Source organism: Prionailurus bengalensis, chromosome C1, assembly GCF_016509475.1.
Source record: "Prionailurus bengalensis isolate Pbe53 chromosome C1, Fcat_Pben_1.1_paternal_pri, whole genome shotgun sequence".
NCBI lineage: Eukaryota > Metazoa > Chordata > Mammalia > Carnivora > Felidae > Prionailurus > Prionailurus bengalensis.
This window is the reverse complement of record NC_057345.1, coordinates 88,865,917-88,884,060: the sequence shown is the minus strand read 5'-3', so window position 1 is coordinate 88,884,060 and position 18,144 is coordinate 88,865,917. Positions and strand designations below refer to the sequence as shown.

General features: G+C 32.6%; 1 protein-coding gene across 1 annotated transcript; it reads right to left on the bottom strand.

Annotated features, from left to right (window-relative positions):
- Window positions 1-2,183: 2,183 nt before the first annotated feature.
- On the bottom strand, window positions 2,184-17,519 carry LOC122480855 (alpha-amylase 2B). Its single transcript, XM_043575709.1, has 11 exons — window positions 17,446-17,519; window positions 10,048-10,261; window positions 9,574-9,720; window positions 8,567-8,764; window positions 7,920-8,150; window positions 7,011-7,144; window positions 6,060-6,182; window positions 5,858-5,957; window positions 4,251-4,369; window positions 4,018-4,143; window positions 2,184-2,416 (listed from the first exon to the last, which is right to left on the bottom strand). The coding sequence occupies exons 2-11, from the start codon at window positions 10,213-10,215 to the stop codon at window positions 2,227-2,229; spliced, it is 1,536 nt and encodes a 511-aa protein (XP_043431644.1). The 5' UTR covers window positions 10,216-10,261; window positions 17,446-17,519; the 3' UTR covers window positions 2,184-2,226.
- Between the last annotated feature and the right edge of the window lie 625 nt (window positions 17,520-18,144).

The window sequence follows — 18,144 nt, the reverse complement described above, 5'->3', positions numbered from 1 at the left end:
TACTTATTTTCTGATTTGGAAGCCTTTTATTTTTCTGTCTTGCCTTATTTCTCTGGCTAGTACTTCTAGTAGTATGTTGAATAGAAGTGGTAAGAATGGGCATCCTTGTGGGGAATAAGCTTAGAAATTCCCTGGGCTTACATCAATGGGTTAACAAGGCATAAAGAAGTAAAAAGCCATAGGATGCTCACACCTGAGTTTGGGTAAACAAAATTGGCACCCCAGGAATAAGGAGGCTAAAGGCACCAAAAATAGGGAGGTGCAAAGGCATGCCAGAATAGAGACAGGGTGCAGAGCACCCATAATAGAGAAGGAGGGGCAAGGGCCCCAGAGGCGTGCAAAGGCACCCAATACAAAGGTATATGAGGTAAGCGAGATTAGACGTTCAGGGAAGAAGAGCCCCTCAATTTAGTACTATAGCAAAAAGCTGCTTTCACAGGAGGAAAGGACCAAGTTAGGTAAACAGGTAAGTTGCCCTATAGACTGCCGTGCTGCAGGGGAAGCAGCCCAGAGCAGAAATGATTAACAAAAGAAAAGGTGCCTTGTTAACTCTGAGGTTATTCCCCCTATCTTCCTTATCCCCTAGGCTAGCTACGATAAACAGACATGGGGCCTCCTGCCTGTCGTTAACAACTGCCCATCTGCCCATCTGCCTGGCGCCAGGATTTTGTTTTATATTGACCCAAATCCTAATCACCGTATACCTTCAAAACCCCCCTTTTCCCTCACATCCCCAAGTTAATGTTCCCAGTTTTTTTGTCTCTTTGTGCATGCCCATCATGTTTGTAAGCCTTCTGATCTTAGTAAATACAGGACAAGGACCCTTATTCGGGGCTGTTGTCTTTTCCCAGACATTAGCCATCTCTCAGTTTTCTTTCTCTTGTCTTGCTAGACAATAAAGAACTTTAGACCCATAGTCTATGACACATCCTTTCCTTGTTCCAGATTTTAGAGGAAAAGCTTTCAGCTTTTCATGATTGAGCATGATGTTTGCTGTAGGCTTGTCAGATATGGCTTTTATAATGCTGTGGTGCATTCCTTCTATACCTAATTATTGAGAGATTTTATCATAAAAAGATGTTGAATTTTGTCATATACTTTTTTGCTTCTATTGAAATTCAATGACATTTATGACCTAACAAATCAGGGTTAACCAGGAATTAATTTAATTTGGGAAGAACTGGGGAGGGAGTCATTGATTTGTTAGTTGGAAGACATGTAATCTGAGGGGAGTAATCTAAGCAGAAAGGGAAATACTACTAAATCAGAAGAGAAAGAATAATGAAAGAAAGAAATTTCCCCACAAGATAAAAAAGGAAATGGTATTATTAACACAAGTGAGAAGAATGGCCTTTGGTAGAATGAAGTACACTTTCTTCATTATGACAGGCAGGAAGAAAATAACAGGGGCAAGTACAGATAAATTTACAGGTAAAAAGAAGAGACAGATTCACAATTATGGTTTTATTTTATCACTCAAGCATAAAGAAAACAACTGAGAGTTATAAGACCCAGATGAGATCCTTACCAAATTACACATTTAAAGTCAAGGTGAAGGAAAATGAATAGCTAGAGGATCAGGAAAAACATCCAGAGCATATGGTGTAATGAAAGTCCTAAATAAATAAATAAACTCATACTGGGGGTTAGGAGATGAAAGAAAACACACACACACACAAACATCAAGTTAAAGACATTACAAAGAGAAAGAGAAAAAAATACAGAAAGAATATTCCTGGGAGCTCCATATAATTAAGAATGATACCTTGCATAATTTAAGTTTTTAACTTATTAACTGTAAAAGGGCTTTCATACTGTTAAAACCACTCAAGTGTTCTAACTCTGTATGGGAATCATCATTAAATCAACTATCCCTAACTAATTCTTAAAAATACTTGATGGAAGAAATACAGAAATACATACTGGGCAAATGGTGTTAATGGCAACAAACATATTTATCAAGATGCCTCTCTGAATTCTTAGAAATTCTTTTGACAAATAAGTCATCATAAGTCTTCTAAAATATAACATGATGTTGATTGTGGCTACCTTATAATTATATATGATTTGTATGCTTTTCTGAGTTTTTCAAGTTGGTTACTTATAGCTTTTACCAAAAATTAATGAATTATAAGAATACAAACACACACACACACACACACACACACACACACACAAAGAAATACACTTGGTTTTTTCTCTGATTATGTGTATTTGCTTCAAATTTTATAATTTAGATTCAGCATGAATTGCAATAAATGGATCTTCAGCAGAGTTACTAACAGAAAAATGAGCATTGCCATCCCCAGAAACATAAATTTTAATTCCTGTACAATTGCCATCAATTTTATCTCCAGAAATAACATCACAATATGTGCCAGCAGGAAGACCAGTTTGCAAAGTTAAAGATAATGGCCTGCAAAATAAAATTTAAGATTTAACTTGAATTCAACAGAATGAAAAGCAAGAATATAGACTATCTCTAAAAGGTTAACTTTGTGCTGTAGAACTCTAAGCAAAGTCTCAGTGAGAAGAAAATCCAAATACAAAAACCTCTCCAGTAGATGTGAACAGTTTTCCAGGACTAAAAGTAATCTTACAAAAGATTTACTAATTCCCTAGTCAATAGTGAATATTACCACAAAATTAAAGTTGAGGAATATCAGTGAAGATTTGAGTGAATTATCACCCTTCGATAAAAGCAATTCTTGTGGTTAACACAAATCTTTTAAATTTGTTCTCATCTAAACTTAAGAAAATACTAATTACTTTCAAAAATTTAAATTTGATTATTTCTTCAAAAATATTTTTCACAAGAGGCTAAAATGAATTTGGGCTGGAGTTAAAAATAATCTTGGATTTTGTGAAGTATATGGTTTTAAATATAAAGCTGTCTCATAAATTTATGGGGCACCTGAGTGGCTTAGCCAGTTAAGTGAATCTTGATTTTGGCTTAGGTCATAAAAGACTCTTGACTTTAGTTCAGGTCGTGATCTCACTGTTTGTAAGATTAAGCCACAAGTCCAGCTCCTCACTGACAGACTGGAGCCTATTTGGCTGTCTTCTCTCTCTTTGTCCTTCATCCCATTCACATGTGCTCTCTCTCTCTCTCTCTCTCTCTCTCTCTCTCTCTCTCTCTCTCTCAAAAATAGACAAACATTAAAAAAAAGAGGTCTCATAAATTTATTTTGCTTCTCCCATCCAGAAAAGATAGAAATGAAAGGACTAGCCATGGCTTCTTTTGGTAAGAAAGAGATATATTCAATTTACTTTTTTGTCAGCAAAATATAATTTAAGCTAGAATGAGCTAAGCATGAGTGAAAGTTGGCCTTGGACTGAGACATTTCAATTGCTTAAAAGACGTCTTCTAAGCTATAGTTCTATATATTAGGGAATCAATATACTAGAGGCAGAGGATATAAGTATGACCAATGAAAGCCAATAAGAAGTCTCAGAGTTAAAACTCAAAAATCTCCGGACCATAAGATACATGCCCTTTATACATATGCTTTAAAAAACATATTATTTGTCAGAGAGAGACAAGGAAATGAAAAAAGAAGACCAAAAATTAGATAAAAGAGTACTTGAAAAAAAGAGCTAAAAAAAGATACTGAAGCAATATTTTTCCATTATTTAAAAAAGGGGAGGAAAGAGGAAAGGGGCTATGACATGTTCTTCTAGTGATTTCACAACCTTTGTATCAACTACTCTGTGTATTTTGTGTAGGGTATATGTGTGGAAACATACATGTGCAGAATATCTGCACATGATATGCAAGGGTGCACATAGAATAACTCCACTTAGAACAGAAAGTCCTAATAAGGAAGAGATCAGAAGAATAAGAGCCATCATTTTTCTTCTGGTTCTTTTCAGATTCCTGTGTTTTCTTAATCTGCTGACTAAAGAATTTTTTTCAGATATAAAAAAAGTAAATGTGTAATAAGAGAAAGTAGTAAACCAAGAACATACTAGTATAAATGTTATTTAAAATGTTACTTCTAATTGATATCTACTTACCAGTCATCATTGTTAAAAACAATAAATCCTCTGTTTCCTCTTCCAAAAGCTACTTGATTGCTACCATTATCCCACCAGTTTCTAAAAGGTTGGCCATCAACTACATTACGGAACATAACCATGTTCCTAAAGATAAAATACCACATAAAATGCTGATGAATACATTTAACAGTTTAAAATAAAATTTTAAGAATGTTTAATATTAGAGGTCATCTCTAAATAAGAATTCCTACCTTATTTGACGCCACCGATGTTCACAGACCCAATCATTGCCACAAGTGGTGTCTGGATTAATAGTAACTTCTTTAATTACTCCATTATTATTTGGTGGCCCCATCCAATCATTAACATCCTTAATTAAAGGAAAAAAAGCTTAGATTTTTAACATTTCATGTATTTGTTTCTTTCTTCTTTATTACACAAAACCCAATCTGTCTTACTTGTGTCTACAGCATCTTCATTTAGTAATACTAACTCCTTCAGTATTTTTATAGCCCTTTACCAGGTCCTCACCATTTTCTTCCCAATTGCTAATTCTCTTAGTGCCATATATTAAAGGTCAGATTTTTTTTTTTTTTTAACCTCTTCACTTTCTTTCCAAGGAATTGTTATGGCTAAGCTCTGGGAAAAAAGTGAATGACATTGAAATGACAAGAACTGTAGTGTCAGAGACAGCAGAATGAAAACATAGATTCTATTACTATTAGATAAAAAATCTTAGATAACATTGGGGTGACTGGATGTCTCAGTCAGTTGAGCACTATACTCTTGATTTTGGCTCAAGTCATTATCTCATGGTTTGTGAGTTCAAGCCCATCTAGAGCCAGCTTGGGATTCTGTCTCCCTCTTTCTCTGCCCCACCCCTGCTCATACTCTCTTTCTCTCAAAATAAGTAAATAAACATTAAAAAAAAAAAAAGAAAACTTAGTTAACATACATAACTTCTCTGTGCCTAATTAAATAATTATGTGAAAAATTCCTTGAATATGATAATTGCTGAATAAATATTCATTTCTTTCATTCTTCCTTTTGGATAAATGTGCTAGTCAATACATCACAATATTCTTTACTAAATTGATCAAATTTTTAATCTTGTGATTTTCGGATTGGTAATTTTAAAGATAGAGAAAAAAATGGAAGAAATCAGTCTGGTTTGAAGTGAAAAAGATTTTTAGTTTAGGTATGAAGTTGCTGTACAATGCTGCATCTGAAATCTTCAGTTTAAAAAAAAATTCCAATAACTTTCCCAATACATTCATAATTTTATTTCTCAGTTCATTTTTCAAATTGCTACTCAATACCCCATATATTACCCCAAATATTTTTCTCATCTTTACCTTTTCCAAAATAGTCTGTAAATTTCCCTTCTTTAATACATATATTTTCCTTCCACTTATAAGATATTTTCCCTATTTAACAAAAGTTCAACTGAACAACTTCTTTGCATCCCATACAACTTTTTTTAAAAAAGTATTTAACAAATATTTATATTGGTCATACTATGGGCAGGTACTGTTTTAAGTTCTTTACAAGTGTTAACTTGTAATCCTCATATCAACTCTATGAAGTAGGTACGTATGAGAAGTACATATTTTACTTACTATATCCTTATTTTAAAGTGTTTCTTTGGGGAGGGGATGTTTGTCACACTTCTGATATAGCCCACAATACTCTTTGACAACAGAGACAATAACATTAATTGAATTGCTAAAAGCATCCTGCATCAGGTTTATACTTAAATACTTGATAAATAGTAAAAATAATAATGTCATGTACAATTACAACAAAACTGCCTTTCCTTTCTTGAGAAAAATATATATTGGACAGCACAAAAACTTACTTTTCCATTTTCAAAATGTCTTGGCCAACGGAAGCTTGACATTACTCGTGTAAATCCATACGGATGAGCAAGCATAAATCCAACTGCCATTTTGTACAGTCTGAAGGTTACAAAATGATATCATCATAGAAGAAAACAATACTTTTAATGTCATTAAAACAAATGTAAAAAAATAGGGCGGGTGGTGGATTTTATTTCCTACCTGGAGTCCCAGAATGTTAGAATAGATGCTCCTCCAGCTCCATGTCCTCGCTGATTGTCATGATTGTCCACAAAGACAAGTGCTCTGTCAGAACGCATGAAACCCCATCCTTCTCCCCAGTTCCTATTAAAACACATATACACAAAAATACATGTATTCTTTTCCAGTAGTTTTAGGGTAACCTAAATGTGTATTTCTTTTGGTATAGCATCCCCAAATGAAATTCTGTCTCTAATTAAATGATTATTGTATAGGAGTGTTTTTAAAATAAAAAAATAAATATATACAGAGATAGATAAATAGATATACTATATATATAGATATACTATACATTCAATGTATGTATATATGTATGGATTACTTGTATTATATTCATGTTACAGGTATAAGATTTTTGTTATAAAAAGTCCTTTTAGAGGTTTCAGTATAATTTAGATGAGACTTCAGAAGGATCAACATCCATATCACATCATACAGAATGGAAAACTGGGTTAATTTTCAATATTATATTGAATATTGAAATTCAATATTATATTGTTTCAATATTATATTGTTATAATATAAACATTCTAATATTTGAAATTAATTAATTGATATAATATATGTAAACTCCATAATGTAGCCACATTTTAGGTACTTTATAAATGATACGATCATTTGAATAATAGCATGGCCTTCACATATTGTATACAAATACTAGTCAAATATAGTAGAGTTATATAAGACATAGATTAAAGTCTCTAGGTTATGTTTGAGGTTTTGAGATATCCTCATGATTGACATTCTAAATAATAAAGATGATACATTGGAATTTGGGAAATTATAACCCTTATTATTAGTAATTGAATCTTTAAAAATTCTAAATAAGTTCCAAAGAAGATAACTCAGATTGGAATAATAAGACTAATACATCTGTGAAATAATTTAAAAGACAAATCGTATTTCATTTACTTTAAGTAAGCCATCTTCTCTCCATCCCACTTGCGCAGAACTGTGCCTAATTTTGCACCATACTTGAATTCTGTCACACAGCCATTTCCAAAGTACTCATTGCTTTTAATTGGCTCACCACCCAGATCAATTACCTAGTAGAAATACAAGAAAAATATTACTTTAATAAGAACTTTAAAGAATTTTAACCAAAAGGTTAACATTATGTAGAAAATAACTTGAAACTATTTATGTTATTTGAAATACCCAAAATGGTTTTCTTTATATCAAGATTCTTCCTTTTTTGCTAAATTATATGCTACAATATTAAAAATAACATGATACAAGGTGATCTGTTGTCCTGTGAGAATGTTGACCTAATTTAGTATTGTACATAAATGGTAACAATAGGTCATACTTATATACCACTTGATATCTGGATGAAAACATTTCTAAGTGGTTGATAAATATTAACTCATTTAACTGTTGGACAAAGACAAAGACATAACTATTATCACCATCCCTTTTCTTCACTTGAAAATAAAATGTTGCATACAGAGGTTAATCAACTTGCCTAAGTGAACACAGCTACTAGTGCTATAGCCAAGATTTAAACTCAGACTGGCTGAAGATAGCAACTATGTTATTATCTGTCTTTTCTAATGGTCTCTGGGGAGACGGTAAATGACACAGATGTTTGCAGCCTAAATGAATTCTCTGCACTTCCATAAAACCTCTTGTGATAAAGAGTTAGATGTTAGATGCTGTTCCAATGAAAGAAGGTTAAAGAACACTCTTCTATACAAATGATACAGCCATTAAACTACAGAAATTGTATCTTTAATTAAATCTACCATTTATTTTCTAGTTAATTAAATTATATTTTTTCATATACCTATGAAATACATATACATATATGTACTGATGTACCTCCTGGTAAATGAAGGGTTTACTTCCTTCGGGGAACCAGTTTGTATTCAGATTATGCAGTTTATCCAAAATTGCCTTCATGTCTCCAGGCCACATGTGCTTAGAAGCATCAATTCTGAACCCTGCTACACCAATGTCAATGAGGCGGTTCAGATATTCAGCAATCTTAGAACGCACATAATCTTTCTCCAGTGCAAGATCAAGAAGACCGACCAGACGACAATCTCTGACCTATTGAGGTAAAAATTTTGTGATTGATACACAAAACACCACTTTAACCTGACAATCCATTTGATTATTCATTAATTTATTCATTAACAGGTGTTTCTATAGTGTCTTTTTTGCATTGGGAACTGAACATACTGACATTCTAGTATGGACATACCTTTGATGTATTAGAAAAAATGGAGTATGTAGGAAATAAAGTAGATGAGTTTTTTTTTTTTTTTATTGGGACAAATTTAATTGGGAAAAATATTTTAAATACTGATTTGAGTTTCTAATTTTTAAAGAGTCAGACTTGGAATCCTTATTTTCATAAGGAATCTAAACCAGTATTTAAAATGAAGATCAATAAGCTCCATGTGGATAATTAAAGGCACGGATAGCTCTTTATTCCAATCACTGTGGTTTTTTTCTTTAATTACCTGATAAGGATCATTATAGTTCTCAATGTCTCCACTTCCAGTTCTACATTTACCATCATTAAAATCCCAATGAGAGAATGGGACTGCTGGAAAATCTCTATTTCCAGGGTTGAAGTAACTTCCACAAGTACTGCTTGTTCCTGCACCCACACCATTCCCACTCATATGATTAATTACAGCATCCACATAAATATGGACCTGAAAAACAAAGTTTCTATTTCAGTTTGTCTTTAGAGAAGTAGAAATCTATAGTATTATCGAGTAAAGTTTACAGCATGTTAATCACACTCCAAAACTGGTATTTGTTATTTTTTAACTTACCTTCCTAGTAAACCAAAAGTTAAGTGTGAAGGGAAACCCATGTGAACTGAATACCTAGCTGCATTTTACCCTCTTGGTAAAATATTTACATAAATGACAAACTGGTAACTAAAACTACCATAACTATGAAAAAATGCAAATAGCCTTTTGGGGGGACAGATCAGAATCATAGAAGACAGGAGAGAACATTGGTTTTTGAAATTTCCATGCATCATCCTAAGAAAGAAGCAGCTAGCCTCTATTATCTACTTAGCATCTAAAGAGAGGAAGGTAAATCTCTCATAATATAACTATTTACCATCAAAAAACCTATGGGGAAGAAGACCCAGAAATTATAGGTGCATATACAAGCCACATAAAAATTATAACAAATATTGCAACTGGAATTTCCAATTCCTAACTAGAAAGTATTACCCAGAAATGTGTACAGTTATATTTGCTTTATAAATAATTTTGGCTTTAAACTTTGATTGAAATTTTCTTTAGTAGACAAATGGTACATATACAAAGATTTACAAAAGCTAAACATAGGTAACAATTAAGTTCTAGTTATAGCTTAAGTGTAAAGTAAAATAAAATAAAATAAAATAAAAAAACTATGGAAAATATTCTGCTCATAAGGAACAGGAGACAAGAGAGAGAATTTTCCTAAACAATGTTTTTAAAGGAAATTTTAATTCACTTACACCAACGTTGTTACATCTAGTCACCATGTCTTTGAATTCATTTTCATTTCCTGATCTTGTGCATAACTTGTAGCTAACTGGTTGGTATCTTTCCCACCAAGGTCTTAAAGGGCTATTAATCACAACATTTTCATTGGGTGGAGAGATCTACAAATAAACAATAAGTATCATATTATGGGTTACTTTATATCATCAGATACTCTATAACATAATCAATGATCTAAACTTATTTCTGAATCTTTGCATATACAGCTACATTTTTAACTACCACATTGGAAATGTCCTCCTGAAGAAGGTTTATATCAGAAACAAAACATAAAGTTGTCAATAATACCAAATTTTTTTCTTCCTCAGTAAACCGTTTTAGAGTACCTATTTGTGCAGTAAAATCTTCCAGCTTCACAGATACAGATCATAATACCATTTACTATAAGCACAGCAAACTTTGCAGTTTATACTAAGAATAATACCCACCTGAACCCCTCCAAATCCTTTGGGAGCTAAGTATCGCTCACATTCAAGAGCAATGTCAGCCCAGCGCCACTCAAACAGATGGACAATAGATGTCCGTCCAGGCTTGGTATTTGGGTTATACTGAGCCCAGCAGAACCCAATGACTGAAAGCAACAGAAAGAACTTCATTTTGCTTTGAAGTTGTCAGTGTTCTTTGCAGCAACTATTTATCTTCCTGTAAGAAAAATATTTTACTAGGTAAATATTAACATGAATAAATACATAGAGCATAAAGTGTTTAATCATGATCTGAAAAGAATTATCAACAATGATAATATTAACAGGTGAAGAATATCTGTAAACAATATACCAGGCAAACAATCTAAATGACCTTTTAGAACTTAATGCTTTGTTTACTGAGGGAATATTAACCTTTTTCAACATCTGGAATTTTATATAGAGAGAATCCTCAATCATGGATTATTTAATCAGAATTAGATTTTCTTTCTGAAGTCCTTCACAAATAGAAGGAAAATCACAATCAAAGCCAGTTGAATTTATAATCAAAACATTGCCTTAACTATCTATTTGCAAACATTATAATGTTTCAATTTCAAAAAGAAACAGGATATTTAATTCAGTTCTTTTCTTATACCACCAACCCTAATTTTTAGTTATTTAACTTTCTACATTAAGATTTAAGAAACTATTTGGAAGTTGAAATAAAGATAGAGACACTTTTCCCCACTCCATCAAATCATATGCTTAATGCAGTGGCTGTAGCAGCAGAGCGTTTTGTTTTTTTCCCCTTATAGCCAAATATTTCATACCTGATAGGACACTAAATTAATAAATTCACACCTCATTTTCTTCTTAACGTAAGTAAAAACCTATGAAAGAGAATAATAGTACAGGTGGAAAACACTTAATCCTTTAATCCAACAAGCATTAACTGAATATTGTTTTTTGTTTAAGCATGTGGATGATATTTGGGATACAGTAATAAATAAGATAGATAGGATTCTTGTTCTTGTTACATTCTAGTGTGGAAAGAAAATATATGAGTAAATGATGATGATGATACATTGAAGATATCAATAAGAACTAGTATGAATTAATAGTAATAAAATAGAAAGTGACTTTGCCATTAGGAATTTTAAACTAAATATTCAGGAAAGATTTCTTTGTGGAAATGATTTTCAGCTAGTATTTGAAGGATTAGAAGCACCCAGTGATTTGAAGATCAGAGAAAGAGCAATCTAGAGGAAAGTACAACAGAAAAAACCCAAGGAAAGAAAAACTTCAAGCAATATTAAATAAATAAATAAATAAATAAATAAATAAATAAATAAATAAATAAATAAAAGTCAGTGTAGCTAAACAATATGTAATAAAGGGAAGGGCAAAATGATATGAGGTCTGAGAATTAGGCCAGATCATGTAGGATCTTGTAGAATATAATGAAAGAGAGAGGCATTGTGTCTGTAAGAAAGGGAGCTAAGAAACTCTGGTGTACTTTAAAAGAAAATCACTCTTGTTACTCTGAAGAAATTGGATTATAGGAAAACAAGAGTAGGGGTAAGGAGATCTGTTAGACTTTTTTAGTGGTTTAAGAAAGAGGTGAGTGGCTTAGACTAAGGGCATTGACAGGATATATTTCATAGGCAGAGAGGTAATAGGTTTATGGATAGATTAGAGGTGAAGAATGAGGGAAAGTGAGGGGCGCTCTGTAGGTTAAACGGCCGACTTTGGCTCAGGTCATGATCTCTCAGTTCATGAGTTTGGCTCAGGTCATGGTCTCTCAGTTCATGAGTTTGAGCCCCACGTTGGGCTCTGTGCCAACAGCTCAGAGCCTGGAGCCTGCTTAGGATTCTGTGTCTCTCTCTGTCTCTGCCCTGCCCCTGCTTGCACTCTGTCTCTGTCTCTCAAAAATAAATAAGCATTAAAAAAATTTTTTTTTTTTTTTTTTAAAGAATGAGGGAAAGAGAAAAACTAAAGAACTAGGTATCTGGTAATGATACCATTCATTAAGATAAGGAAAATAAGGAAGTACCAGCTTTGGGGAAGGGTTACATAGAGCACTATGGTCCATAATTATTTCTCTAGCAACCCTAATGCTCTCCTTTGGTCCTTCTTCCAACTCACCATGTAAACACTATGTGTCCTACTTTCTTAGTCAGTTCAAGTTACTATAACAAGATTATCACAGACTGGGCGATAATCAACAAATATTTATTTCTCATAGTTCTGGAGGCTAGGAAGCCTGAAATCAAAATGTCAGTAGGTTCAGTGTCTGGTGAGAGCCCCCTTCCAGCTTCATAGATGGCCATCTTCTCCCTGTATCTTTACATGATGGAGAACAGAGTAGAGCTCTAGTCTCTTTTCTTACAAGGACACTAATGCCATCATGGGGCTCACTCTCATGACTTCATCTAAACCTAATTACTTCCCAAAGACCCCACAACCTTATACCACCCATGGGGAGCTAAGGTTTCAATATGTAAAGTTGGTGGGGGGGAGACACAAACGTTTAGTCCCTAATGCTTACCCATTGCAAAACTAAAATTTCCTCATATTTCACAAGTAATTTCATTGCTCCGTAATTTTTGAAGTGTTTTCCTTTCTATAATCACCTTCCATCATCCTTGTATACTTCATAAGCAACATCTTTTAAAGCCTCTCCTGTTATTCCCAGGCATAGTTAATAACTGATCTATATGATAGCTTTTTAACATATATCACAATATTAAGCTGTATTTGATTTATATTGTAAATATATTATAAATAATTAAGTACTTATGTGTCCATCATTCTGGACAAAACTTCTTAAAGGTAGACTTCCTATCTAATATTCCTAGGAACTAGCAAAACAAATAGCTAGTAATGGCTTATGTAATCAACAAATTGTAACATAAGATTCTAAATTCTAGGCACTGTGCAAGGCATTGGCATAACTTGGGTTATGTCTTCAATGATTTTTAAAAATAAACAAACACTGTCAGAAATTATGTGATACAATTTAATCTTTGCAAAAACTTTTTACACATAAAGGAACTATAGCCCAGATAAACAGTAAATTGTCCAGGCTCAGACAGTATATAACAAGCCAGAATTTGATAATAGGTCCTACCACAAATCAACATTCTCTGTATTATACCAATATTCCTCATAGTATTCTAGAGGTGTGATATCCAACATGGTAGCTACAACATTTGGCTACTGATAACTTAAAATATTAGTCTGTACAGAAATGTGCTATAAGTGTAAAATATACTCCACATTTTGAAGAAATAGTGTGAAAAATTAATGTAAAAAATTAATAATTTTATGTCATTTATGTTAAAATGATATTTTGTGATGCATTAGGTTAAATAAAATTTATTATTAACCTTAATTTCCCCAGTTTCTTTTGGCATCTTTTAATATTTGGCTATCAAAAATTTTTAAATTATATATGTAGTTTTCATTAAATTTCTAATGGGCAGTACCATTCTAGAGATAATGTTAAATCAGAGAAAGGACACAACTGTACACAAACATAAGTAACAATAATAAAATAAAGAATATGATTAATACTTTAAGAAAGATACAAGTAAAGTGTTTCATGATTTCATTGATAGAAAAAATAATTTGTGCTGGATGAGAACAGAGGAAGATACAGTCAATTCAAAGAACAGGTTTGACTTTAACCTTTAAATAAAACAGAGAAGGTGAAATAGCTCTGACTAAAAAAAATAAATAAAAACAAAAACAAAAATGAAAACAAATTTAGGAAATGAGAAAGAAGAATATTAAGAAACCAATATAGTTTTGTAGAACACTAAGTAAGGTGCAGGGGAGCCATAGGAATTAAGGTAGGAGAGTCATATTGAGATCTCTTAAAGTCAAGGAGGAGAAAGTAGAATTTCTTCCTAAAGCTATAAGAAGCTATATAGAAGGGTGTTGTTCATTTGTTTGTTTGTTTGTTTTGAAAAAGAACAGTAACATGATTAGAGCTTTTAAAGTATATCAGATGGATTGGGAAGCAAAGAGAACTGAGATAGAAACAATTGAAAATAGCAGTAGGAGTGAAATTGAGTGTATAATAAATTGTTACAATCAGTGTCACCCAGTGAATGACACTTGCTTGTATCCAATTTGGGGTCTCTTCCTTCATAGGCTATGGAATTGGCTTATAAGTCGTTTTGCCCAGTGGGATGTCAGCAAATAAGACACAAACAAAAGTTTGACTAGCATTTACCCAATGGATCTTGATCTCTTGAAAAATCTAAGACCATTGTGTTGTTTGGATAACTAGGATAAATTACCACATGAAGAGATCTAATTGTTTCTACCCATTCCAACCATCTGAGTTGATCTACCAACTAACTGTAGTCGAATGGTTATTCCAGGGCAAAAGCAGCGGAAGAACCACCTAGCCACCCATAAAATTGTGAGGCATAATACATTATTATTGTTATTCGGCAATAATTCACTAATACAGAAAGGAAAGATAAAATAGATTTGGTGGAGACCAAGTCTACATGAAATGGTAAGTAACTGGATGTAGGAAAATAAAGAAAAGGAAGAGTCAAAGGGGACTCTGATTTAAAGGTTAATGAATCGAAGAATGACAATGCAATTACCATTCTTGAGCAATCTAGAAGCCGACTTGGTTAGGGAAAGTGAAGAACTAATACTGGGATATACTGAGATTGAAGTATAAAAAAGTATTAGATATGAAGAAAGAAGCAGATAGATTTGGGAACTTTCAACAAAGCAATGATAGTTTCAGAAATGGCATACAAAATATTTAACAACTGGATTTGGTCACAGACACTGACCAATCAGAATAGATACCATCTATAAACAACTAGTATATATAAGTCAATGAACATGGATGAATTATCAGGCCTGGAGAGCTGGACCCTTGAGAGTAGACAAAGAGAGTTGACAAGACAGCTGTTGAGTCCAAATTTACAACTTTGTTTGGGTAAAGCCCAGCAGTGTATATGATAAGGGAGATTGGAGAGAGCATATAAAGAGGTGCCTTCATAACAGGGAAAGGACTTTTATTACCAGAGAAAGGCTTTCAAAAACAAATAGGAAGGAAAATTTGCAAGGAGGACAAGAGACCAACTGGATGTAGATGAGTATTAGAATAAGAATAGGAGAGAAGACTGATGAGACTGTGGATGATATAGGGCTGATGGTGATAAAGAGGCGGGAATTAGATGAGAGCAGCATGGTTTGAACTGTACACATGACTTAAGGTTCCAAATGTTAAAATGTAATGGTTAAGAACATGACCTTAGGAGTTAGACAAACTACAGTTTAAATTCTGACCCTGTCATTTATCATCTGTGTGACTGTGGAAAATAATCTCTTTATCTATGAACTAGAAAAAGCAATATGTACCTCATAAAGCTGTCATGATGATTAAGTGAATTAACACCAATAAAGCTGTTATCCTGGTGTATGAATACAATAAAAACTCAATATATTTGGCTGCTGTAATGTTATTATTGTTTTGTTATTTTTACTGCTGGTACTGTTCAAACTGCTCTAAACTCATGCTCTCTTTCTACTTCTACTTATTATCACTTGGACATTCTCTCTTTCCATTGCACTCTTGCCAAATTCTAATAATACTTTCTATTTCTCAGAACTATTTGCACACCCCCCCCCCCCACACAAACACATGGAAGAAAAGATAGTGATAAGAAGGAACTGGCAATGATTTCTACCTATTTTTTCCACTCTTCTTTTTCTCTCTTTTAGTTTTAACGCTTTAGAACTTCTAGCAGACACACATTGATTTTGAGATAACTTCTCATCACTGCCTCATTAGTTAACTCTGAACTGTTCTTTTAATAACAAGTGTTTTTCACATGTATGTTAAGATGTTATTAAAATAAGGGATAACATATTAAAATTATGCAGACATAATTCGGGAAATTTTACCAGCACCCCAGCATAGGTGGATATATACAATCATACAATAATCTTTATCAAGGGTCTGTCACTGTCCTATATTTTCTCATTTAATCTTAATTTTCCTCTCAATCTAAAGAGCTATAAACTCCATAAGCATTAAAACAACTAAAGCATATTTTTATATCTTGTGAAGTAAAATCTGCAAACAAATCCTTGACATCTTTGACATCAATAACAAATTAAAAAAATAAGAACTTGAGATAGTTATTATGGCTACTTCTCATTATAGATTTCCTAAAATTGTTCCCCTCAGAGAAGCTATTCACAGTTATTAATACTAATATCAATGCTCTGCTGCCCACATCTCATATTTCTTCTTTAAAAGAAGAAATTTCCTTTTCAAGTTTTAAGGGTTACTATAATAAGTCATATGAGATGTCTTGGGAGTTCCTTAAAAATATGAGCTAGAACATTTGATAATATCCTACCGATTACTGATAAAGCAATACTCCTTAAGAAGTATTTATATTTGAAGTGCCAATAAAACATATCCGATGTTAAAAAGAAAAAAAAATTCTATTAACTCAGACTCCTCCGTAAGTTTTCTAGTTTCTGATGTTCTCAAGTATTTTTTTTTCTCAATCAGTATTATATAAAAGATACTTGTTATTTTATTTAATGTCTACAATATAAATGACATCATAAGGGAAAGGCTCTAGAAAAAATTCAGGACTTCTCTTAACACATGAAATACCATAAATTTGGTCATTTAGCTTAAGTCTACCTAAATCATACCATGGCTTAAATAGCATAAAGGAGCTCTATTAAAATGTTAAACAAAAAGTAATAGTCAAAAAACCAGTATCTATTTCTATAGCTTCCTTTCTACCTATATAAATGTCAGTTACCTATGTAAGTATTAGTTATTTATAATGTTCTTTTCCCCTTTCCAAAACAACCTCTCATCTCAGGCATATACTAATATATTTTTTAACATGTAGATAAATTAACATTAACCTAAAATAAACAAGTTACCTACTCTTGTCATTTGTAGTTATTAGCCTAGATACTTCATATCTATATAAATATCTTTAGAGTAAGTTGTTTAAAGTATTATTAAAAATTTTAACAGAAATACCTTAAATGTCACATCTATGCTTGTTATTTTGTCACTTTTATTTATCTCCAAATGTTTTCTTTTTCTATTTTTCTAGTTTTCAATATTCTAGAACTTTAATTAGTATTATCAATACAGTAGTTGTTCAAGTTAGTGGTTTCTCTTACTGAAAAAAAGTCTTAATTCCTCTAAATTTTACACTGAATCATGTACAATTTTCTCAAAACACTATCCTGTCTCCTATGAGCTACCTACCTCCATAAAACAAAAAGAAAAACAAAAACAAAAAACTTAAAGGAAAAACAGGAAAATGAACCCTGAGCTCAGGATAATAAATCACCTGTGAAGTTAGAGAAAAGAAGGCAAATATAATCAAGTTTACCTACCAGATTCTTTAAATGAGAGAAACGTTTTGAGCCAAGACTCAGACACACTTCAAACAGAAACAGTACATTTTGTGCTGCTGGAAACTGAAACTTGAGTTGTCAACAAACCTAAAATAGCTTGTAAAACTTTGACCCATATCAAATCATATGACAGAAACCACTTATTTCAAGACAAAAAACAGGGGGTAGGGACTACAATACTCACAAAACATTAAGATAACTTACCACATCAACATCTTTACATCAGCAAACTCTCAAATTGACAGGTCAGTCTTTTCAATCATACAATAACAAAAATCATATAGTTCTTGTTTTGCTTTCTCTTCAATGAGGAAAAAAATGCTGAATTTAAAGCTTTATAGATTTTCTATAATCCTCTTCTTCTCCATAGGTGCTCTTACAATGCTGTTCCAACTCTCCAAACCAAATCTGTGAAAAAAAGTCTAATGTGAGCTCCACAGTGATACTTGATTAGCTACTATCACTCCCAATTCCCAGGAAAACCAACTGTCTTCCCTCGGCTCAATTTGCCTCCCTGACACTTCTAATTACACTGTACCTTTTCAGTTGTTTGCTTTCTCTTTTGGTCTTCCTTTCTCTTTCTCAGTATTATCTCCCAATCTCAATTAGTCTTTTTATTTCCTAAATCATTTATATTAATCTATGAAATTTTTTTTTATAAAATAACCTTTAAAGACA

Coding starts and splice junctions, on each gene's coding strand:
- LOC122480855 (XM_043575709.1), bottom strand. CDS start 10,215: ATGAAGTTCTTTCTGTTGCTTTCAGTCATTGGGTTCTGCTGGGCTCAG. Junction 4,370..5,857: donor GACATTTTGAAAATGGAAAA/GTAAGTTTTTGT, acceptor CCTTTAATTAAG/GATGTTAATGATTGGATGGG. Junction 2,417..4,017: donor GTTTTTAACAATGATGACTG/GTAAGTAGATAT, acceptor TTTATTTTGCAG/GCCATTATCTTTAACTTTGC.